Consider the following 25,215-nt stretch of genomic DNA (forward strand, 5'->3'; position numbering starts at 1 on the left):
GTTGAGCCCCTAACACATCTTAGTGTCTAGAGTCGATGTATATTACCATACTAGATCAAACAAAAAAAATCGTGGAATTTGGTTAAGTCTAGGTAGTCATTTTTTAATTTTTTAGATTTCCCGCAGGTCAAAAATTGCAAATAAAATTGTACTTGTAATGTAATAAGTGATGTCTAGAGAAGTTGTATGGGGTATGAATAAAGAAATTTACACCTCTCACCCTCAACTTTCTACTATGACACACTTTGAGGGGTTAATAATGTGTTTTGGACCCTCAAAACCCACTTTTCTTAAGTTTAGTGGGAAATCTGGCAATTAATTAAGCCAGAAATTAAATAAATAGAGAAAAATAAATATCCACACATATTAAATCATAAATGTTGTGGAAATGAGGTGGAAAATTATGGAGGAGTTAAAGTGAAGTCTCAAGGTGATGTGGACTCCTAAAATCAAGGAAAGGACATGTGCTCAAATAAAATCGAACTTCTGGCATTAAATGAAAAGACTGCTTGGAAATTCGAATTTGTGAAGTTTATGCACATTTGGGAGGATTTGGGAGAATATTTGGTGGAGATTTTGTGGGAAATTGTCCCCACATTGGATGCCACCCATATACACTTGTCATTCCACCATAAAATTCGAATTTGGCACATAAGGGAAGAAGAAAATGACGTCCACTTACCAAAATTCGATTTTTACACTTGGCATTGGAGCTCTATTCAACAAATTCGAATTTCTCTTTCGGATTGTCACCTCATGCCACTTGTTTAATCACTTCTACATTAAGATTGGCTCCAATGCCATTTGTCATTGTCATTCTTCATTGGGATTTGCTCCCAACTCTCTATATAATAGAGCCATGGGCTCTCACATTGTATCATATTGTTACTAGTTATTGTACTTGCCGAAGCGCTGCTGCCTTGTACACTTTCAGAAATATCAATAAAAACTTTGGGGTTTCATTCATGAGGTGTTCCTCCTTTTCGAGTGTGATGAATTGTTGAGCATTGGTATAATTCATTTTACTCATGCTTTAATCTAATTTGCTTCCATATGCTCTTATAGATTTGTTAATGTAGAGCTATCTTGCATTGACATTTGATTTAGAAGTATGCTCTAGGTATAGAATATTCTAGTTGGTTTTAAATAAATCTCTAGAGTTTCTTATCATTGTTTATTGCGAAACCTATATGGAACTAATTCTTGATTGAAGTTTTGTAGAGGGAACATCTTGTTGGGATTACAGAATCAAGCATGAGGGGAAGTCTTTGGAGAGCCCAACCCACTCTTGATACATTCTTAAATGAGCTCTCATTTGTTCTTTGAACCTTCATAGTCTTATCTTACAAAGTGGTTTTGCAGGGATTTCGGCACATAGCTTGTACACAAGTCGAAAACTTCTAAATTTAAATCTCTTTTAAAAAACATTGTACTTCATTTCTTTCATTTGCTATCTAAGAGCTTGAAGATGGCTAAAGCAAAGACAAGATTTTACTCTCACTCTTTAGCTTAGCCTTTTGTAAATTATAATTGTACATATACATTTTATCTTCCTAATTTTTCATTAATACTTAACTTATTTTGCAGTCATTGTTTGGATTGTTTGCTAACTCTTGTGTGGCAGATTTTGAAGAGCAACTTCCCGCAACATCTAACAAATGTTTGCAGGACCTTTGGCAAGTGTTGGGGATTCGATTTCCAAGGATGTCGTGAGCCCTTTTGAGGCTTATTTTGGCCAAGTCGAGTTCACTAGAGGGCTGCCCATTTTCCTCTTTAAGCTGTGGGAATTTGGAGGAAACTCACACCTTGTTTCCCTTGCATAAGTTTTGTGAGATCTTGTCACTACTTTCTCAAGAAAGGAGGTCTAATGTCCAAGTTTCAAGCAATTATTGTGAGGACTCTCCTTGAAGAATAGTTGAGAACTTTGAAGGGCCCTCTTCTCATTGTAATATTAATAAAAGATCTAACTTGCTTGTGGGAGCTTGGGATTTCTCCTTGGATATCCTATCTCCCCATTTAGAGGGAGGCTTCTCTTGGGTGGATTGACATTTGCATGGTTTAAGCTTTCATACTTCATTCACTTACATGCATGCTTTAATTGGGAATTAACACAACCTCACTATCACATTTCATTAAGTTAAAAGTTTGTTACAATTTCATTTGAGCTTTGCATTTTCTTTCTCATTGTTGCTTGGAGCTACAAACTTACACTTTACTTTGGGCAATTCATCCTTTACATGAAAGCATTTTATATTCTTAACAAAATTTGATTCATTTTCATTTACCTTGGTAAATTGTTTCATGAGCACTTGAATACATGCTTCAAATTTACGCTACATTGTTATCTTGAATATTGGAGCAATTTATTGTCATTGTCTATTTGAAACAAATTTTACTTTGAAGCAAATTACTTGTATCATTTTAATTCATTGATGAAACACATGCAACACTTGTAAGCTAATTTTATTCCTTCAATTGAAGTTATAATTCCAACTTATGTTGAACACTATTTCATTTTCAAGCATTACAAATCAATCTCTTTGAAACATTTGCATGTATCATTATTTAATTTGGGGAATTAACACAATTTGCATTTCATCTAGGCATTTTAGCATAGCAAGGCCCAAAGCCTCATTAAAATTTTACCTCCAACATAAGTTGGTTGAAGTAGACATCTTAGAAATCCTCTACTCCTCTATTGACTCCTCACTGTGAGATCCATATCATTGGGTGAGGGTGAGGTCTGAGGATTGAAGAGTTAAATTGTAATCTTGTTGTAAAGCTAATTAATAAAATTAACCAAGAGCACTTTCCATTACATTTATTTTATTTTTCTCTTGATGGTTTGAGTTTTCATATGCAAAGTCTATTCCAAAAGCAAGTATTGAAATCATTTCAAACAAGTGTTTTCTTTTCATGTTTCAAGTCTAATTGCATATTGATGTCTTGGTTTGGCACTTCCTTTCTTTTACATTTCCAAGTTAATTACTAATTTTTTGGTTTTGGCAAGATATGTTTCACATGTTTTGATTTATAAAGTTGATTATCTCAAAAGCATTTTGTATCTTACATTTCTTGTGCTAACAATTCTTATTTATATTTCAGGGTTACTTTGTTTTCTCTTTTGAGGGCATTGCATTTTACTTTGAGAAAGAGAAAATTCCTTATAAGGCACTGGCTTTATGGTTTTTTTAAATCATATTAATGATTGGCATTGTTATTTCAAGTTGCTCACTTCATATTTGCTCATAAATCCTTAAAAGTAATCCATTTTCACTTTAACACTCTCCTAAAAACTCACATCTTTTAACTTAACTTTTCATTAGGGACCACGTCCCTTATCTAACCTAGGAGATAGCTTAAACGGAGAGAGAAGGGATTCAGTGTGATAGCCCCTTCTCTAAGTTCCCTGCCACCAACCACACCTTGTGGGGTTGAAGGTTTTTCTCACTGACTTGTAGGTAGGTGTAGGCCGCAAGGTCAACATATTTGGCGTCGTTGCCGAGGACAAGTCTTCTTGTACCTGGGAAATACGACTAACTTTTGGTTTTTGCATGTTGGATTTTAGAGTTAGATTCCTGTTCAAGTGGCAACTCCACTTATTTCATTTTCTGCAAGGATTTCTACTTGGAGGTTGCTTCTTATAGATTTCTTGCTAATCTTGAATAGGAGCCTCTCTCTGGTATCCATTTTCTCTTTTCGAGGTCAAGTGAGCATGACATCATGAATGATTTGTTCGCCCCTTGTGATTTTACTAACATTCCAGGCTATCCGAATTTTATTCTGGATGAATTCATTGAGGCTATTGAAGAGTTGCCTAGTTTTCTAGGTAACAATGCCATCAGTACTGAAACTCACCTTAAGAATTTCCACCATTGTGTGAGCAAATGGTGCCATGATATTAACCATGAGGGTGTTAAAATGAGACTTTTCATCTTTTCATTAGATGGCGATGCTATGGATTGGTTCATAGACTTACCTGCTAACAATTTCGATTCTCTAGAATCAATCATTGATGCCTTTGAAGAAAAATATGGAGATGAAAGAAAGATCAAAGCGAAAGTTGATGAGAATGATAAGGATCTCTTCAAGGAGTTGACTCGAATGATTAAGAATATGCAACTCAACCAAGTTCAAGTCATTAAGACCATGGAGGAAAATCATGCACAAGCAATAAAAGCCATGGAAGTCAATCATTCTAATCAGATGACCTCTATTCAAAACAGGGTGCTCACCATTGAAGGAAAACAAGTGCAATTAATCAACACCATGGAAACGAATCATGCCAAGGCAATAAGTATTATGAAGGCTAATCAGATCAATTTTCAGAATAAGCTGGAGGAAATGGAAAGATTACACGTACAAAAATTCCAACTTAGGTTAAATGACGAATGGGAAAAGAACAAAGAAACAAATCATAAACCTCCTGATCCATTGAAGCAACCTTCATCTCATTATGAGGAAGTCATTTATTCCATTGAAAAATGGCTAATTGATGGAGACTTTGATAGCAAGGAAACTGAGGAGAATCAGGTTTATACTTATGAGATTGATCCATCACCCATGTCAGAGCATAAGCAGAATGGACAAAGGCAAGTCAAAGAAGTATTGGATACTTCGAATTTTCCATCAGAGCATCTTCAAAATCAAACAGAAAGGTCTACTTTGATCACCTCAACATCAACATCACAATCTATTAAGAAGAAAAGAAAAAAGCGGAAAGGATTTGGTAAATCTGATGGCCATGTACAACACAGTGTTGGGATTGATCAAAGTCCTCAAATATTCAAAATTGGACAGGGCACATCAGAAAAGCAGCCCATGGATATGCCTGAAAGTAAGCAGGTTCTCAGCATGAACTTCATTAAGGACATCTAATGCTATGGGGCATCTTTTTGTATCATATTTCTAACCTTATCCCTTGTCATTTTTGTTTAATTAGTTTTATTTCATGAATAAATTGTCATTTATGCTCTTAGAATAAATTTCCATTTCTTCGTTTCTGTACTTTATTTCATTTGATGATATTTTGAATGGATACTGCTGATATATGTATTTTTTCAGTTGATGCAGATTCCAGGCTCTTGCACACTATCATTTTGTATCTAGCATGCATCCCCATATGGAGCCAAATGTTGACCACTAAAGTGGCACCTAATGATTATATGAAGACTCCATGCCCAAGGATGATTCAGAGGACACTTGTACCATCAGAGATCATCAGTCAACAGAGTTTTTTAACTCTACTTCTATCTTCTCATCATCTTTCTTGTACCCAGATTCCACACCCTAAGGGGAATTGTAATAAGTGATACTAGTAATGATGAGTTTTGAGTCTATAACAGGCCTAGGATGTTGGGACTCGATCAGCAAACGAATACACCTTGGAGTGTTTTTTTTATCTGGTTAATTATCCCTTCTTTTTCAAAGGCGGATAATTTTCTGGGTTTTTCACTCACCTTTTACCCCAAAGTCGGGGTGACGTTTTGAAGGTTGAGCCCCTAACACATCTTAATGTCTAGAGTCGATGTATATTACCATACTAGATCACACAAAAAATTTCGTGGAATTTGGTTAAGTCTAGGTAGTCATTTTTTAATTTTTTAGATTTCCCGCAAGTCAAAATTGCAAATAAAATTGTACTTGTAATGTAATAAGTGATGTCTAGAGAAATTGTATGGGGTATGGATAATGAAATTTACACCTCTCACCCTCAACTTTCTACTATGACACAATTTGAAGGGTTAATAATGTGTTTTGGACTCTCAAAACCCTCTTTTCCTAAGTTTAGTGGGAAATCTGGCAATTAATTAAGTCAGAAATTAAATAAATGGAGAAAAATAAATATCCACACATGCTAAATGTTGTGGAAATGAGGTCGAAAATTATGGGGGGGGTTAAAGTGAAGTCCCAAGGTGATGTGGACTCCTAAAATCAAGGAAAGGACGTGCTCAAATAAAATCAAATTTCTGGCATTAAATGAAAAAACTGCTTGGAAATTCGAATTTGTGAAGTTAATGCACATTTGGGAGGATTTGAGAAAATATTTGGTGGAGATTTTTGTGAGAAATTGGCTCCACATGGGTTACCACCCATATACACTTGTCATTCCACCATAAAATTTGAGTTTGGCACATAAGGGAAGAAGAAAATGATGTCCACTTACCAAAATTCGATTTTTACACTTAGCATTGGAGCTCTATTCAACAAATTCGAATTTCTCTTTGGGATTGTCACCTCATGCCACTTGTTTAATCACTTCTACATTGGGATTGGCTCCAATGCCATTTGCCATTGTCATTCTTCTTGGGATTTGCTCCCAACTCTCTATATAATAGAGCCATGGGCTCTCAAATTGTATCATATTGTTACTAGCTATTGTGCTTGTAGAAGCGTTGCTGCCTTGTACACTCTCAGAAATATCAATAAAGACTTTGGAGTTTCATTCATGAGGTGTTCCTCCTTTTCGAGTATGATGAATTGTTGAGCATTGGTATAATTCATTTTACTCGTGATTTGATCTAATTTGCTTCCATATGCTCTTGTAAATTCGTTAATGTAGAGCTATCTTGCATTGACATTTGATTTAGAAGTATGCTCTAGGTATAGAATACTCTAGTTGGTTTTAAATAAATCTCTAGAGTTTCTTATCATTGTTTATTGCTAAACCTATATGGAACTAATTCTTAATTGAAGTTTTGTAGAGGGAACATCTTGATGGGATTACAGAATCAAGCGTGAGGAGAAGTCTTTGGAGAGACGAACCCACTATTGATACATTCTTAAATGATCTCTCATTTGTTCTTTGAACTTTCATAGTCTTATCTTACAAAGTGGTTTCGCAAGGATTTCGGCACATAGCTTGTACACAAGCCGAGAACTTCTAAATTTAAATCTCTTTTAAAAAACATTGTACTTCATTTCTTTCATTTGCTATCTAAGAGCTTGAAGATGCTTAAGCAAAGACGAGAGCTTACTCTCACTCTTTAGCTTAGCCTTTTGTAAATTATAATTGTACATACACATTTTATCTTGTTGATTTTTCCCATAATACTTAACTTATTTTGCAATCATTGTTTGGATTGTTTGTTAACTCTTGTGTGGTAGATTTTGAAGAGCAACTTCCCGCAACATCTAACAAGTGTTTGCAGGACCTTTGGCAAGTGTTGGGAATTCGATTTCCAAGGATGTCGTGAGACCTTTTGAGACTTATTTTGGCCAAGTCAAGTTCACTAGAGGGCTGCCCATTTTCCTCTTTAAGTCGTGGGCATTTGGAGGAAACTCACACCTTGTTTCCCTTGCATAAGTTTTGTGAGATCTTGTCACTACTTTCTCAAGAAAGGAGGTCTAGTGTCCAAGTTTCAATCAATTATTGTGAGGACTCTCCTTGAAGTATAGTTGAGAACTTTGAAGGGCCCTCTTCTCATTGTAATATTAATAAAAGATCTAACTTGCTTGTGGGAGCTTGGGATTTCTCCCATGGTATCCTATCTCCCCATTTAGAAGGAGGCTTCTCTTGGGTGGATTGACATTTGCATGGTTTAAGCTTTCATACTTCATTCACTTGCATGCTTTAATTGGGAATTAACACAACCTCACTATCACATTTCATTAAGTTAAAGTTTGTTACAATTTCATTTGAGCTTTGCATTTTCTTTCTCATTGTTGCTTGGAGCTACAAGCTTACACTTTACTTTGGGCAATTCATCCTTTACATGCAAGCATTTTATATTCTTAACAAACTTTGATTTGTTTCCATTTACCTTGGTAAATTGTTTCATGAGCACTTGAATACATGCTTCAATTTTACGCTACATTGTTATCTTGAATATTGGAGCAATTTATTGTCATTGTCTATTTGAAACAAATTTTACTTTCAAGCAAATTACGTGTATCATTTTAATTCATTGATGAAACACATGCAACACGTGTAAGCTAATTTTATTCCTCCAATTGAAGTTATAATTGCAACTTATGTTGAACACTATTTCATTTTCAAGCATTGCAAATCAATCTCTTTGAAACATTTGCATGTATCATTATTTTAATTTGGGGAATTAACACAATTTGCATTTCATCTAGGCATTTTAGTGTAGGAAGGCCCCAAGCCTCATTAAAATTTTACCTCCAACATAAGTTGGTTGAAGTAGACATCTTAGGGATCCTCTACTCCTCTATTGACTCTTCACTGTGAGATCCATATCATTGCACGAGGGTGAGATCTGAGGATTGAAGAGTTAAATTGTAATCTTGTTGTAGAGCTAATTAATAAAATTAACCAAGAGCACTTTCCATTACATTTACTTTACTTGTCTCTTGATGGTTTGAGTTTTCATATGCAAAGTCTATTCCAAAAGCAAGTGTTGTAATCATTTCAAACAAGTGTTTTCTTTTCATGTTTCAAATCTAATTGCATATTGATGTCTTGGTTTGGCACTTCCTTTTTTTACATTTCCAAGTTAATTACTAATTTTTTGGTTTTGGCAAGATATGTTTCACATGTTTTGATTTATAAAGTTGATTATCTCAAAAGCATTTTGTATCTTACATATCTTGTGCTAACAATTCTTATTTACATTTCAGGGTTACTTTGTTTTCTTTTTTGAGAGCATTGCATTTTACTTTGAGCAAATATATCTTTAAATTGTTGAGCATTCCTTATAAGGCACTGGTTTTATGGGTTTTTTTAATCATATTAATGATTGGCATTGTTATTTCAAATTGCTCACTTCATATTTTCTCATAAATCCTTAAAAGTAATCCATTTTCACTATAACGCTCTCCTAGAAACTCACATCTTTTAACTTAGCTTTTCATTAGGGACCACCCCCCTTAGCTAACCTAGGAGATAGCTTAAACGGAGAGAGAAGGGATTCAGTGTGACAGCCCCTTCTCTGAGTTCCCTGCCACCAACCACACCTTGTGGGGTTGAAGGTTTTTCTCACCAACTTTTAGGTAGGTGTAGGCGGCAGGGTCAACAATACCTTAGGAATGAACATAAATAGACACTTCTTGGCATTTATCATAATGCAATAAGCTCAAAACCAAAATGAAAAACTTCTCCATATTGGGCCAATGATTTCTTTAATACATGCTGCAAAGTAGTCAGTAAGTCCATAGGCTCTCCTGATGTTGTAGTGCACACTTGGTGGATGCAGGAGTTGGAGCAATTGCTCATATCATGCCCATATTGCCAAACATTGTATTTATCTCGGAAATAGCAATCCATAACCATAACATAATACATTAATACACCATTTTTCTCTGGTCTGAAGCCATGGGATCGATCTGGTGCTGTAGAAACCCAGCAAAAGCCGAAACCCCAATGCTTCTGTTGCTTTTAAGTTATGCAGATCTTATTGTTGGTAACCAAAATGAGAAGACAGGTAGTGATAATAGATAGGTATAGACGACCAGAGAGCATTAAAAGAGCTATTGGCAGTTGTCCTCGTCTCTCTACTTGGACTGACATACACCCCTTCGGAATTGTAGGGGGCGGGGTTATTAGACACTTAATCCATTAGGGTTACGGTGTCAGATGTGAACCATCATTGGGATTCCAAGAGACCTTGGAATATGAACCTAAGAGTTGTAAACATCGTATTTATATGTATATTTGATTAATGAAATGTATTCCATGCTTATCTTTCATTCTGGCTCTCACAGTCTAATAGATATGAAATGTCAAATAAATTATAAATTTGACAAGGATTCATGGTTCTAGGATAACTCGGATCGTGCTTCAGAATGCACACTGGAGATGGACACAAAGAATTACAGCCTCAACAATGTCTATTGCAAAGCAATGCCAATCCCCTGGCCTCTTATGGTGAAACTGAAAATCAAAAGGATGACTCTTGGAAAGACCCTTCATATTGATTATTTACCACATTCTCTATCTTAAAGCATGAATGACATGATATGACAGAGTAAGCCATAGATGAATGTGGATATTGCCAAAGCTAGTACAAATTCCACTAATCTGGCATTCATGAATATCATATTCAAGTATCCATCAGGAAGTACATGTTTTCATTCACAAATAGTTGGCAAAGCAAATACAAAATTGGCATACTAAAAGATATAATGGTCACTGTTACCTTGTCTTCTAGCAGGGGTAGCTATAGAAATTTCTCACAATTCAAGGTTGAATATTAAAAAAGAGGACATCAACTCATTTGGCACACCATGTTGACAAGTCTTGGAGGAGTTTGATAGAGCAGAAGAACGTGTACTTTGGGTGCTTCCTGTTGAGGCATTGATCTTGAGGATGTTTCTATTTTTAAGTTGTTGTAGCATATTGGAGTTATTGCTGAGGATCCATTCCCTATGAACATGTATATTGTAGCCTTCTACAATGGATGGCAAGTTCCAACAATGGAAAGGTCAGGAATTTGTAGAACCATACTCACAGTTTTCAGATAAGGTTGTGTCAGGATATGGTGGCAGATTAAAAGTTTTCTGAACAATGATTTTGGTAGGTACATACATGACACTAATATTGCATGTACAATTCACCAGCAGGCAGAATTGGAGGATAGCCCCAATTTTCATGAGTTTCAGCTGCTTCCTCAGACTTTTCCTCAAGACAGTCATTAGTTCATTAAAGGATCCCACTTTGGGAGAATGATGTTAATCTAATGGATGTCTTAATGCTTGGGCTCTAACCCTGAAATTCAAGTTTGTTATGACCAAGCTTGTGTTGTTAAACAGGTAGATACTGATGGGCAGATCATATTCACTGCTTAGGGATTATGCAATGTACATTTACAAGGCCATAACATAACAGGCAACAGAAGAAAAATGAGTTTAGTATGCAGTCTGTATATTAAACTCTCTAGGTATCAAAAATAAACATATGGTCATTGCTTTACTATATTGGTCTATCAGCTTTTATTGCAAGATCAGGCCTTAGCAAAACTCTTTTGTCGAAGCAAGCAATAACTCAGCTACTCTCTAAATCGGCATACATTATGTTAACGAATAATCTAAAGCAGTATGTAGGACAGCTGTAATGTACAGAGCATACTACCAGCTGGTGGCAAGTTTACATTATGGCAATTTGGAGCATGTTGATGGTTATGGAGATTGAGTACTTTCTATCTTCGAAGCCCTCTTACTATGCTTGATATGTTGGAATTGTGTCCATCACACATAGCAGTGGTTTCCGACCATCATAGAATCAAATTTGGTTACAAACCTCCCAACCTATGCCTACTCCATTAGTTTGTGTAGCAACGGACAGGTGTTCTAGTCTCTATGATGTCTAAGAGGCAAAAGAACACGAGATCTCCAAAACCCAAAAAAGGTTTAGCGAGATAAGACTTGGAAACACCTTAATTAAATTAGTTTGCCATAATTAAAATATTTCCTAGGTCTAACTTAGGAAAAGTGGTAAATTAAAATTAATTAATTAAGGTAGTTCGATTTTGCTCTAGAGACTTCTATTGAAGGAGTCAAACTGATCTAAGCCATTGATCGGGATTAGATCTTGGCCGTTGGTTGCCCAACAAAAGATTATAAGAGCAAGTCAAGGGTTTGGAGAAGAGGCATCAAAGAATATCATAGATGCGCAGTTCGACTACCCAGTTGTTGATATTTAGCAAGGGCGCAGTTGAAGCTAGGGAAAGCATTGGAGCGAGGGATCAGCAGAGATTTGGGAGGAAGATTGCCTCAATATTTCCAGTGTCTAGGAGACAGGAAAGAGGGAGGCCGAATTATCTGTATAGGAGGTCAAATACAGCAGTGTGAATTAGCCAGAAACCCCAGTGTGAGATTTCGGAAGAGCTCATTTTAGTTGTTAGCAGCCAAATCAATGTCCCGGAGGCAGAGTGGGTAGGTTTCAGAGGCAAAGGGAGGCTAGACACCTCACTTGGAAGCATTTCTAGGGTTGTACGAAATTATTTGCGCAGGGAATGCACATTTCTGGACTACAGAGCGAGCAGGAGGGAAGTGCAAGTTTGCCAAAGAGGGCCAGATCATTTGCAGAAGGAGATAAGGATGTCTACCAGTTAATTTTTACAGTTGAAGATTGTCGAAGCCTTGCCAGTTTGACAGGCAGATTATTGTACTCTTGAATTTGCTGAAGAATTAATAAAACCCTCATCTGTTGCCCTAGTTTTGCCTTCGGCATTTTTCCACGGACAATTGTCCAAAAACAACGGTGTTAATTTTGTGTGTGCATCTATTTCTCCATTCCATATTTTATATTGCTGCAGCGTTTTTATTTGTGAAGAATGCATCAGTGAATTTATCGTTATTTGCCGAATCAATAATTCAAAAGACAAATAAACTATTAACAGTTAGAAGATAATGTTGAAGTTTCTAAGTTTACTTAATTTAGAAACCCTTCATGCACTTCTTCTGATTTATTCCTACCTACTTGTTAATTTTTCTTTAACAAGTTATTTACAAAGTAAATACTGAAAATAAACACCAGTGCATGCTCAACATATTACAGATCAACAACTAAAAGAAACAAGAACAAACACACCACATGACACCATTATTTTTGGACCAATGTCCCCGGAAAATCCCAATGTGGGAAAACAGGTGCAGCTATCTGAGGGTTTTCTTATTAAGCAATATCAGAGTACAATCTGGGTGCCATAACTGGCCTACCCAATAGAGAATTTCCTTAGCAGCTATACCTCACAGTTTGAGAGAAATCTCCTGGCTGAAACCTTGGAAAATCCTTCCAACAGCTCCTCAGCACAAAACTGCTCCTGCAACCCCAGCATATGCCCAATCTGGACTGCGTCAACCCCTCTCTGTCTCACGCTGGTCCTGCGTCAGCCCCAAGAGGCCCTACATCAGCTCTGGGAGCCTCTGCGTTAGCTACGCTGGCCCCTCTGGTGCTCTGCGCAGCACTTGGCTGCCTCTGCGTGGCCCTGCGTGAGCCCTTGCTGGCTCTGTGTCACCCTCCTTGGCTGTTGTGCTGCTCTCCCGACACAATCTCTACCTTCTCTGTTCCTCTGTACTCAATGCCCCTTAGCTGCTCTCCTGATCACTGATTCTATCTCTCTTAGCAAACCCCACTCTAGAGAATAGAATGACTGATCCTTTGGTGCGCTCTCCAAGTGACCCTCAAGCCTCCTCTTATATTCCTGTTGACATCTCAACGGCCGAGATTAAGTCCCTGATCAATGGCTAAGATTAGATCTGGCTTGATCCATGTCTTTTGGACCATTCTAACACAGATTCATACTAATACACATTAATATTTTATTTTCCCTAAGTTTAGACTTAGGGACTCCATTAAAAATATTAATTATTTTAATATCTCCTAATCTGTTTAGAATCTGCCCAAACCCTTTCTGCGTATTGGAGATCTCATGTGCCCCAACCTCTCCACCAAATTTCTTAGCTAGAGTACATCCAATGCTACCCCAAATCAACACTCCCGCTTACCGAGGACTGTGCCCTAGCAATAATCCTCACTGAGTATTACTCTGATCATCTAGCATCAATACATGTGTTGATGCTAGGCCTTCCTGCCCAACATCCTCTGCACTGCTGCATCCTATACTGTTGCCCATGGTTCTGCCACTGCCACTGCTACATCTGTATGACAGCTCCCTCTGCATTCGTGTTGTTGTTGGTCCTTCCTCCCAGCACTGCATCTGCACTGCACCTCCTCTCATCATGTTGCATCGTGCTGCCCACTATTGCACTGCAACTCAGTTACTGAGAAGTAAGTAACTGATCTCCCAACTGACCTCCCTGTTGGGCTAGAAACACCCACTAATGTTGAAGCTCCCTCTACCGCTGACAAGTGCTCCCTCTCTCTAGCCTCTGCGCTGCTGCAACAACTCCCTACATCTTGCACCGTTGCACACTTCTTTGTGCCTTCCTGCACCGATGCAACACTCCTGTGCCTCTCGCACTACTACAGCTACGCTGCTGCAACAACTCCCTACATCTTGCACCGTTGCACACTTCTTTGTGCCTTCCTGCACCAGTGCAACACTCCTGTGCCTCTCGCACTACTGCAGCCTGCTAGCTCTGTGTTGTCTCGGGACTCCTACACTATAGCTCTCTCTGCCGCTCCATCCGCATCCGTCTCTAGCTACTCAGCCAGTCTTGCTACTCCTCGTCAGGGCTCTCATAGCAAGGTCTAATCCAAAAGGCTAGGTACCTCAAGGATCCTACCCCTCATCGCCTGTAGTCCGCCTGAATACAGCTCGATGTCTCCCCACTTCCACTCAAGTGGGGTGTGTGCACTCATGGCACAGTCATCATCTGTCAAAACTTCCTTCTCTACCCGTGCTAGTGCTGCCTTAGTCTCGGAAGACTCTCCCTTACTCTTCTTCCTTGGTCACTGGATCGCATAATGACCCATCTCCCCACAGTGGAAGCACTTGATCTTGGAGAGATCTTTCTTCTTCTGCTTCTCCTGCTTTCCCTTAGATGCTAGGGCCACATCCTCCTCTTACTGCTGAACTTTGATCCCTTTGCTGCTGCTACTTGTCTTTCACTGTCGTCTGATCTCTTCCTGGCGTAGAGCTGCCTACATCTCGTCCCAAGGTAGGAGATTCCCTCTGCCCAAGATGCTCTGGACAAACACTTCCCATTCTTTTGAGACAGCATTCAGGGTTGTCCCTGATCCGGTGTCGCTCCTATAGCAGTCAACTGATCTCAGATCTCATTCAGTCCTCCGAGGAAGGAGTCAATCGATTGACCCTTCTTCATCTGATACGACCTCATCTTGTTCTCGAGCAGCATTCTTCTCTGCACAAAAGTATGCTGGTACAGGTTCTTGAGAGCCTCCCACATCTCAATTGTCGTTTCCTTCTCGGCTATATGTGGTACCACGTGATCCTTTACCCTCTCAAGGATAATGCACTTAGCCCTCGCCATCGCCTCCTCGTACTTGTCATTATCATTGGGGTCGACTGGGATAGCTATAACCTTCAAGGCAAAGTTCTTGACACGATTCCTATCAAGCACTAATAAAATTATGGCCTTCCAGACTGCGAAGTTCGATGCCCTGTCCAGTCTATCCTGGTCTCTTACCCCGTGAAGTGCCACAACGCTCCTCTACTTCCCTCCTGGATGTTCTCTATTCGACTCCTCTGAGTCTCTACTTCCTGTCTGGAAGTTCTTTTTTGGACTCCCTCTTAGTCCTGATTTCCCTCCTGGAAATCCCTCTGTCGCTTTTCGAGATGCCCCCTTGTGCAACTACTTTGTTGATCCAGGTTCCTCGACTAGAAGCCCTCGGTAACAACTCCTTTGGCCCTGCTCTGTCAGGTACTGTTCTAACTGCAGTACCTCACCAGCTCCACTCTGCAATTTTCCTACAGCATTCTAGACCAAAACAACTGCCTCTCTGTGAACTATGTCAACCCCTCTCTGCATCACCTTGGATGGGTTTGCGTCAACCCTGGGATACCCTGTGTCAGCCCTCTGGCCCTCTGTGTCAGCAACGCTGGCCCCTCTGGGGATCTGCGCAGTTCCCGGCTTCTTCTACATGGCTCTGGCTGGCTCTACGTCACACTTCCTTGGCTTCTGCACTACTAGAAACAACTTTTGTCACCTCGGGGCAGCTGTTTTCTGCTGCTATTGCTCCGCTCGGCTGATGTCTTTTAGTCCTCCTGTGATCTGCAATCATGCTTTGATACCATGTTGAAGTTTCTAAGTTTACTTAATTTAGAAACCCTTCATGCACTTCTTCTGATTTATTCCTACCTACTTGTTAATTTTTCTTTAACAAGTTATTTACAAAGTAAATATTGAAAATAAACACCAGTGCATGCTCAACATATTACAGATCAGCATTATTTTTGGACCAATGTCCCCGGAAAAACCCAATGCAGGAAAATCGGTGCAGCTATCTGAGGGTTTTCTTATTAAGCAATATCAGAGTACAATCTAGGTGTCGTAACTGGCCTACCCAACAGAGAATTTCCTTAGCAGCTATACCTCATAGTTTGAGAGAAATCTCCTGGTTGAAACCCCGGAAAACCCTTCTGACAGCTCCTCAGCACAAAACTGCTCCTGCAACCCCAGCGTATGCCCAATTTGGACTGCATCAACCCCTCTCTGTCTCACGCTGGCCCTGTGTCAGCCTTTCTTGGCCTGTGTCCGCCCCAAGAGGCCCTGCATCAGCTCTGGGAGCCTCTATGTCAGCTACGCTAGCCCCTCTGGTGCTCTGCGTAGCACTTGGCTGTCTCTGCGTGGCCCTGCGTGAGCCTTTGTGGGCTCTGCGTCACCCTCCTTGGCTACTACGCTGCTCTCCCAGCACAATCTCTACCTTCTTTGTTCCTCTGTACTCAATGCCCCTCAGTTGCTCTCTCGATCACTGGTTCTATCTCTCTTAGCAAACCCCGCTCCAGAGAATAGAATCACTGATCCTCTGGTGTGCTCTCCAAGTGACCCTCAAGCCTCCTCTTAGACTTTTCCTGTTGACATCTCAACGGCCGAGATTAAGTCCCTAATCAACAGCTAAGATTAGATCTGGCTTGATCCATGTCTTTTGGACCATTCTAACACAGATTCATATTAATACACATTAATATTTTATTTTCCCTAAGTTTAGACTTAGGGACTCCATTAGAAATATTAATTATTTTTATATCTCCTAATCTGTTTAGAATCTTCCCAAACCCTTTTTGGGTATTGCAGATCTCATGTGCCCCAACCTCTCCACCAAATTTCGTGGCTAGAGCACATCTGATGCTACCCCAAATCAACAGGATAAATCTCCAGTTGTTGCATTTAAGCAACTTTCACATAATCCTGATACGATAGATCAAACGCTCCAATATTTGAAGGAAGCTTTACAGGCCATGGCAGTGAATGTCATCAAGGTTCCAGGTGTATAAGTTGATGATGTGATTGGGCCATTGGCTGTAAATGGAGTAGTTGCTGGTTTGAAGGTGCGGGTTGTGTCACCAGATAAAGAAGAAGCACAGAGAATAAATACTACATCCATTCTGCTGATTTGTCCGACTGAACAAAAATGGATTGTTACATAGCTCGGATCCATGCTAGCTGTCTGATTGAAAATCCGTTTAAAGAAAAGCAGCTCATTCTTCCAGAATGCAGACGTATATCCCATAAATTGCTAGTCCCAAGGCTGTGGTCCAATGGCTACGTGTGGAGGTTTGGTCCCCACAAGTCCCGTGGTCCAATCCCGGGCAGGACTATGTATACCTGAGAGCTGCTCCAGGCAAGATTTCTTCAGTTGAAAAAAATATCCCAAAAATTGCTACGCTGCAACAAAAGGAGATAAACCTTCTGCCAGGTCTAGACTTGAGCAAATAATCTCCAGCAGTGTTATAGAGTAAAGATTCAGAATACAGATTAAACATTCAAACTCATGATGCCGGGTTTATACTTCATGGAAATAGCAAAGAGGCACGTGATATTACTTGGTTCTGGTTAGAGAAAAATTGGGAATTTATTTTTTTTAAAACACGGGGTTGCAAGCATGCAAAACTACTAAAAATAGAAATATCTCACACGTCTATGAAACCACCGTCATTAAACTTGATTTTCAGTGAGGAGTCTAAGTATGTGACCAGCTCTGACATGCAACCCCTGGTAAAAATAGCCTTGTCTGGCATGTCACTTGAAAGTGGCTCATCAGAATCTTAAGCTCGCAAGGATCTCAAATGTACTATCACAACTCACATGCAAGTCTGCAGGCCATGTCCCCTAAAAATAGGGGCACTGCTAAAAGTAGCAACTCTCTCCAATCTGATGAAAATCTGTGTAAAATCTGAATGTTAACAACAATAACATCACTGAATCAATACTATAGCTGAACCCCATTGGAACCAACCCATGGCTCAAGAAAAACTGTATCTGAATATGTCTCTAAACCTCCAGCCCAATGAAATGTGCTGGTCATTAAATCTCTAGATTTGCAAGGGGGCAAATCTAGGGGTTAACACTACTGTTGTGGAAAAGCAAAGATGATCTGATCCTGATTCTGTCCCCAAGTCTGTTGATCATCTCAGGGGGCTTGAAGCCAAATTCACTGTTCCTGCAAGGTGGTATTTTGTCTCAGCTTCAAACTTTATGGTATCAGTGCTGTAAAAGAGGAAGGGATCGAGTTCGTGGATTCTGCTACTTCAAAGGGTACTAGCTCTAATCCCATCATCATCAAGGATGAGAAGGATGGACAGGAGCCCTGCTTCAGGGAGGACAGAGATGTTTCTCCTCTGGCTGCCTCTTCCCGTGGGCCTTCTTGATAAGTGTTTCCTGTTCATGCCTTTCGTTCAAGTTTACACTGCTATATATGTGGTTTGTTTTTTAACATTCTGGTCAGTTTGTCTTTTACCAGTCATTTCGCTTTTTTAGACAACGGCCCAGATGGCCATAACAGCAGACTTTTTCAGACTTTGTGGGTCCTTTTGACTCAACAGATGATCTTGCGACTGAGGTATGGTTTCCATTTTGGCAGAGCTCAGCCTTTTTGGACTGTACTTTTATCCATATAATATAATTTTTGCCAGCTTACAATAAAGATGAAAAAAAGCACATTTGATTCACCAAAGGAAGTCATGAAAACAAAGTATAGCAACAATACTAACATTAAAGAATGTCTGCTTTGCTCTTAGTCTGTTTTGCTTAAGATCATCTTATGGCACTTATATGAGTAGCATGAATATATGGAGCTTTAACACTACTCTTTGATGTGTGGAACTCTATCGAATGTGTTGTCCATGTTATCAACATTAAACCTCTCTTTCGAGAGTCTCCCATAGTAGATGAGTATTTGGAGTGGGAAGATAGAAAGGAAATGGCTCACGTGTCGGAGGTTAGGGTTAACAAGTTCTCTGCTCTATCTCTTGGCGCCACCGCAGGGTATCCAGCTTTTGCTTCTTCCCATCTGCTCATTCAATGGAGCCGCTTAGGGACAGAGGGCTCTCATGCGGACATGGAAGAAGTTATTTTGATGCTATTGTCTCCAGGGACTTCTATGATCACAGGATTTTCTGGGCGAATGAACTCCAAGGACATTTGCGGGCGTCTCCTCAGATGTTACCACCCCTCTGCTCCAGGAACACCCCTTTACTGCCGACATTCTCTTTTTGCCTCCATGGACTATAATTTATAGACATGGTTGTTAAGTTATTTTGAATGGAAGCCTCTGTTTGTGGAAAACTCGATGGTCTCTGCACCCCATAACAACTTTTAAGTTTCTGCCTATTTGTCGGGTTTCAAACACAAATGAGTTGGGGGCAGCCATGTCTCTTGAGCCCTCACTGGTGGCTTGAAGCAGTGGGAACCAACAAAAATTGGCGAGTCCCTAGAATTTTCTCCCTTGACAGGAAACAGAAAGAGAACCCCTTTCCCGATTTCAATTAAGAGTTGCTGCTGGAAAACAAAACTATTATGGGTTAATAGTTCTTCTTCCATATGCTCTTTAAGCAGTCCATAGAATGGATATTTTATATTGTTATCAAAGCCTTCAATTTGAAGGGAAGGTCTTAGCTACTCGTCCCAGCTACAAGACTATAATATCTCTAAAAACTCAACCATTATTCTGAACACAAGACTTTGTGGAGGTGAACCTGGTACAAAATCTGCTAATGGGAGTCCTGTATCTTATAAGGATGCCACATAAAGGAAGTCTTCAGCCACAACAGAACAGATTCAAAATATTCTGGGCCCATATATTGTTGAACAAATGGAAAAAGCTCCTTCCATGGAAGTAAATCTTCCTGAGGTAAATTCCTTGTTCTCTGTCTTACAATCCAAAGCAATCATATGCAGATTCAATGGATTTTGGCCCAAATCTGAAGCTCTCATAAAATGGATTCTCTCCACTTGGACTTCGTAATTCAAAATTTTTTATGTTCAAAAAGTTTTTTCATAATTCAGTTTGAAACACGGAAGGATTTGGACTTCGCACTAAATGCAAGGCCCAGGTTTTGGGGTAGAGCCGGTCTATTCATTACGCCTTGGTTCCCTGAGTTTGATGCAAACTCTATGGTGGTCTCTTCTATGCCAGTTTGGATGAGGTTCCCAAATCTTCCACTTCCATTCTGGCACCATAGGATTCCAGAAGACACAGGAAACACAGTGGGAAAGTTCAAAAAATTGGATATGGAGAGAGCAGAAAATGGTATCTTCACCTATGTTAGAATATGTGTGGAGATTGATCTCAGCAAAGGACTTCCAGATCATATAAATCTGAAACACCAAAATGTTTGTTGGTAACAAGTCTTAGACTATGAAAATACCGCATTTAGATGTCGTATATGTTTTCAGACAGGCCATTTACAGCATGCATGCCCACAATCAAGGAAGAATCCTAGGAAGAAGAAGAGGCAAACAAACAAAACAAAAGGTTGGCAGTTCACAAAGCAATATCCTCCTGAGGATGAAGAAGATGACAAAATATAATGTCAACAAGAACAAGAAGGAATCAATGACATAGCGTTGCATAGAGTCATCCGAGATGGGGATGCTACAGTACAGCCGATCTTTGGCGATGTACAACAGTTTGAAAAGGAACCCGTGGACTTAATGATAGTGGATGGATCTGGCGGCTCCAAAAGAGCACGTCTCAGAAAGTTCTGACTCAGACAAAGAAGTCTCACATGTGGGACAAAAATTGACCTTGGTCCTAGTTGATACAAATCTAAGTTACCGGATCCGGCATCGAGAGGGTGAAGAATGGCGGTTCCGCGGATCTGAACCAGATCCAGATCCGCAAAAATACGGCTAAAATACATATGTGTGCAGATTTTGTTATTTAGGAAACGTTTCATTGACGGAGGAAACGGATCCCGAGCCAAATTTGTCAAGTTGCTGGAACCGCCCAAACGGGTGACTGTTTGTCGCTTTAAGTTTACCTTTTGGGCTGACTGTTTGTTGCTTTAGGTTTACAGTTTTTTGGTTTTAGGTTTTACTTTTAGTTTTATAAATGTGGTCCCTCCCCTTTGTCCGCACTCACACTGAATATCCCACCTAGCAATTGTTGAATATTGAACTGGGTCGTGCTCCATACAGCAACAGTGAGCACAGCGACATAGCCATCGAACAAACCGTCACTAGTCGGGACAAAGCCGTTGAGGAAGTCACCGTCAGTGAGCCGTTGCCACCAGCCAAGAACGCTGCCGTCAGTCAGCCGTTGTCGCCACGCTGCCATCAGTCAGTTGTTGCCCCAGCCAGGAACGCTTAGCCACCGTGCTCAACCACCGCCTCGTCGCTGCCCATTGCTGCTCAGCTAACAGGTTAAAATTTTATTTTTTCAAATGTCATATAAAATACACAACAAATGGTCCGGTTTTTAATCTTCTTTTTTTGTTTTATTTGGAAGGTCGATTGTATGTTTTTTTGTTTTTTTTTTAAAGGCCTGCAAATGCCAAATGGTCGATTTTAATTTTTTTGTTTTTGTTTTTAAAGGCAAATGCCAAATAGTATATTTTTTTTCTTTTGTTTTTAAAGGCCTGCAAAATTCAAATGCCAAATGGTATTATTGTTTATATAACAGTGAATGACATTCTATAGACTATATATATAACAGTTAACTATTTAGTATTATTTAGTCAATTTAAATTTTATAGTTATGAAATATTCAAAATTCTATTATATAGTCAATTTATAACTATCAGTAATTTACTAATTACATCAAATCATAAATGCCAAATAGTATTATAATTATTATATTATATAACAACAAATGGTAGATTTATAACAATAGTATATTAGTATTCTCTTTATTTAATATTAACATATATTATAATATATATTTTATTGTTCCCTCTTATATAATATAAAGTTATAATATATATTATATATCTTTAATAATGATTTTTTATGAAGTTATAAACTTATATAATTAATAATTATATTTCATATTATGATATTTGTCATCTCTAGCATGTATATAATATAGATATATGTTATATAATCAATAATTATAAAGTGTCCACTGTCTACTATTTAATTAATAGCTCTAAAGTGTTTTTTAAAATTTAAAAAATAATAATATTATTATTATTATTATTATATATTGTACATGACATATCCTTGCCGTATCCGGATCTTGGATTTTCAAAAAACTGGCGGATCCGGATCCAGATCCGCATCTGTATCCGTATCCGTATCCAAATCCAAATCCTGGTAACATAGATACAAATTCTGATGGTTGGCAAAAAGTGCATATGTGGAAAGGCAAAAGAGAAAGATTTGCACTACTCATCCTTAATTCTTTCCTTGCTTTTGGTTATTTCTAGTTTATTTTCTGAGGTCCCTTGTATTTGTATGAACCTACTTGCTGCTTTTCAGCTCTCTCTTTGTACTCAACATGTACTGGCCTGACTTATATATGCATAGACACTTATATATGTGTCTACAAATTGTAATTTTTATTTTAATTAATAGAAATTAGGTTTTTTTTCTGTGGAAAGAAAACATTAAGCCTCTCTTTCATAATACAATGCCAAACCGTTTCATTGAATAAATTGCCTTGTAAACATAATATCTTCCAAGAGATGTACTTTTTAATTTCTCTCAGCTACATAAGAAATCAGTAGTTTGCTATTTTATGCACTTAACTTTATTTTTAATTGCATCATGAAATATACAAAGCGCATACCTGTCCTGAAAGACAAAGCAGTAACCGCCCCTCTTGTTGAATGCATAAATGTCACTATCTCTTCGTCATATCGTAAATTATGGACATGGATTTTGCCATCTGAGCAACCAATTCCAACCACATCTAGAGCCGGAGATGAGACGCAACATCGAATGGAAGATCCCCAGCCCTTAAACTCATAAAGCTTTTTATGTGTATTCACATTCCAAAGTTGCAAGGTACCTTCTTCACTCCCAATAAGGACCTGTGCTTGCAAATTCTTCAGTTAGATGAACAGAATAGTTTCACCAGGTATGCCAAAAATTGGAGAATAACAAATAAGAGAAAATAAGAACCTACATATATTAAAGGTAAAACCAGGAGCACCCTCTAATCAGTAGTAACATAATGGGTGCATCATGCAGCACCATAAGTGATAGAGGAGTCACTTCCACACAGTAGAGTTGACGGCAAACTCTGTAAAACTAATAGTTGCTCACATGACTGAAAGATGCCTTTGATGGAATGTATAATGGGAATTTACAGTTTTATAAGTGGCTACCCTGGTCTAAAGGTTATATTATTGGAAAAAAAACTCATTTCCACTGGGTTAGAGCTTAGTTATCCCTTGGAGCGCTTACTAGTTTAAGGGTTCTATAACCAAATTTAGGCCATGTTTAGTGACTTTTTTGTAGTTAGGCCCTAGTTATAGTTAAGGCCTCTCTTTGAAGAACATATTTTACCATACTGTCTGGATTACCCATTCTGATGGAAATTAAGGTCCTCCACACCATCAGGTATATAGTATACCAGCAAGTTGTGACTCATGTGGAGATCAGACTTGTACTAACACTGAGACCCAGGTTCGAACACCAACAAATGGGTGTGGATGAGATCAGGTGCAAGTCGTGGGTGCCCTTGATGACAATAAAACACACCTGATGGCATGGCCACTTAACCAAAGGGCAGCTGTAAGCAGCATTTAAAAAATAGAAGTAGAAAAGGTCCTTTACATCATAACTGACCCTTATATAATATATTTTAAGGCTAATTTGAAAGCTGAGCTAGTAATGAACTTTTGACCCAAGGAGCCTCTATAACAGTATATTATATCTCTCAGGCATTATATTTCCTGCAGATCAACTGATTTGTATATTCACCTCCACCATACATACAAACAACAGATGCATCTAACAATTATTGTTATGCATAGCTTCCAAATTAACACAAATTTGACACATCTTTCATATTAATAAAGAACCTAAGTAAACAAAGACAAGGAGGACACCAACAAGAAGAATGATAGAAGTTCACTACCTTGTTTAGATAAGTGTCTGGATGCATGATACAACTGGGAGAAAACTTCTCCCCAAGTTGTATTTGTCCAATCGGTGGTTTGTTTTGATTCACTTCTGCTACAACCCATATAAAAAGGCAACCTTCTAAGTCAACACTTAAAACATGTTGCCCAAAAGAAAGAAGCAATGAAACTTTTGCCTTGTGTCCACTCCATGTAGCCACCTGCTCAAAGAAGCATTATGCTTGTAATTAGACTTTATCCAAGAATCCAAAATCTTTGCTCTAAGTTTAATAAAATGCATTCACCTGCTTTACTATTTAAAATATTTTCAAATTTGAGCTTCAAAACTGCCCTCAGCATGAAATAGGATAAGTCTACTAAGTGTTAATTTTTCATCTTTTTACATTACCTAATGCTGAAAAGATTTAGTAATATCTGAGGTTTAAAGAAAACTAGAGTAAACAGCATAAAATGACTCAATTTACAACAAAAGATCATTGAAATTTGAAATCATCCAAAAATGAAATCTTCTTCTTCTCAAGTGTCTGCTATTAAAAAATTGTAAACAGCCATATTTGCAACAAATACCTATTCCCATATAAGTTTAAAAAATCCAACAAATTATTTAATGAAATGACAGTTTGGTATAACAGGTGCAAAATTATTCATAGAAAATATCAGGATGCAACAAAAAGGAAGGAAGCTTCAACTGCTAAGGTTTCAATCTATGTTGCATGAATTTCCACAATGAAGGTACCAGGGGGAGGCAGAAGGGGAACAAACTTTTGGAATGGCTACAGCACACTGTTAAAATTGTAGCTTGGATACATGTATCCGCATAGACCTTGTGTCCAGGGTTGCAGAAGATATCATGAAAATTTACTTTTTTCGGCATTTTTAATACTTCCCAAGTCCAAACTCAGGAAAAGCGTGATAATTAATTTAATTAGTTATTATTGGCTTTGTAACTCATATTTCTGAAGTTTTTAACTTTGGAAATTAATATTTCCATTTGAGAAAATCAAAGTAAATGATAAGATCAAATTTTGGCCCTTGACCTTTTCTTTGAAGATATCAAGAAAATATGGTTATGGGAGAAATTATAAATTGCTGGAATGAATGGGTGGACACATTAGAGATCACATTGAGTAAGAGACAAGAGGGCTGATTTGGTTGAGAAGAAGGAAGGTCAAGCAGCTGAGAGAAGGGGCCATCTTTTTCAGAGAAAGAGGGGCCATAACCTGGCCGTACTGAGCAATGAGAGAGGAGCTGAACCCTCGGCCATATTTGCCGGAGAGAGAGGCTGACTATTGGGGCCGAGTTTCCTGCTGGAGGGGAGACCGAACCCTGAGTTGCCATCTGCTGAAGAAAAGGGGCC

General features: G+C 38.7%; 1 protein-coding gene across 4 annotated transcripts in view; it reads right to left on the reverse strand.

Annotated features, from left to right (window-relative positions):
* LOC149258929 (uncharacterized) overlaps nucleotides 1-25,215 on the reverse strand; it is a 324,467-nt gene that overhangs the window by 203,740 nt on the left and 95,512 nt on the right. For all 4 annotated transcript variants that reach the window (XM_089416798.1, XM_089416805.1, XM_089416809.1 and 1 more), the window contains 2 exons: nucleotides 23,855-24,058; nucleotides 22,559-22,802 (listed from right to left, as the gene is read on the reverse strand). In XM_089416798.1, the coding sequence (XP_089272924.1) occupies nucleotides 22,559-22,802; nucleotides 23,855-24,058 (448 nt within the window). The remainder of the gene's footprint in view (nucleotides 1-22,558; nucleotides 22,803-23,854; nucleotides 24,059-25,215) is intronic.

This window comes from Pinus tabuliformis, chromosome 6, assembly GCF_031772625.1.
Source record: "Pinus tabuliformis cultivar Carrire ecotype Pingquan chromosome 6, CPIR1, whole genome shotgun sequence".
Taxonomy (NCBI): domain Eukaryota; kingdom Viridiplantae; phylum Streptophyta; class Pinopsida; order Pinales; family Pinaceae; genus Pinus; species Pinus tabuliformis.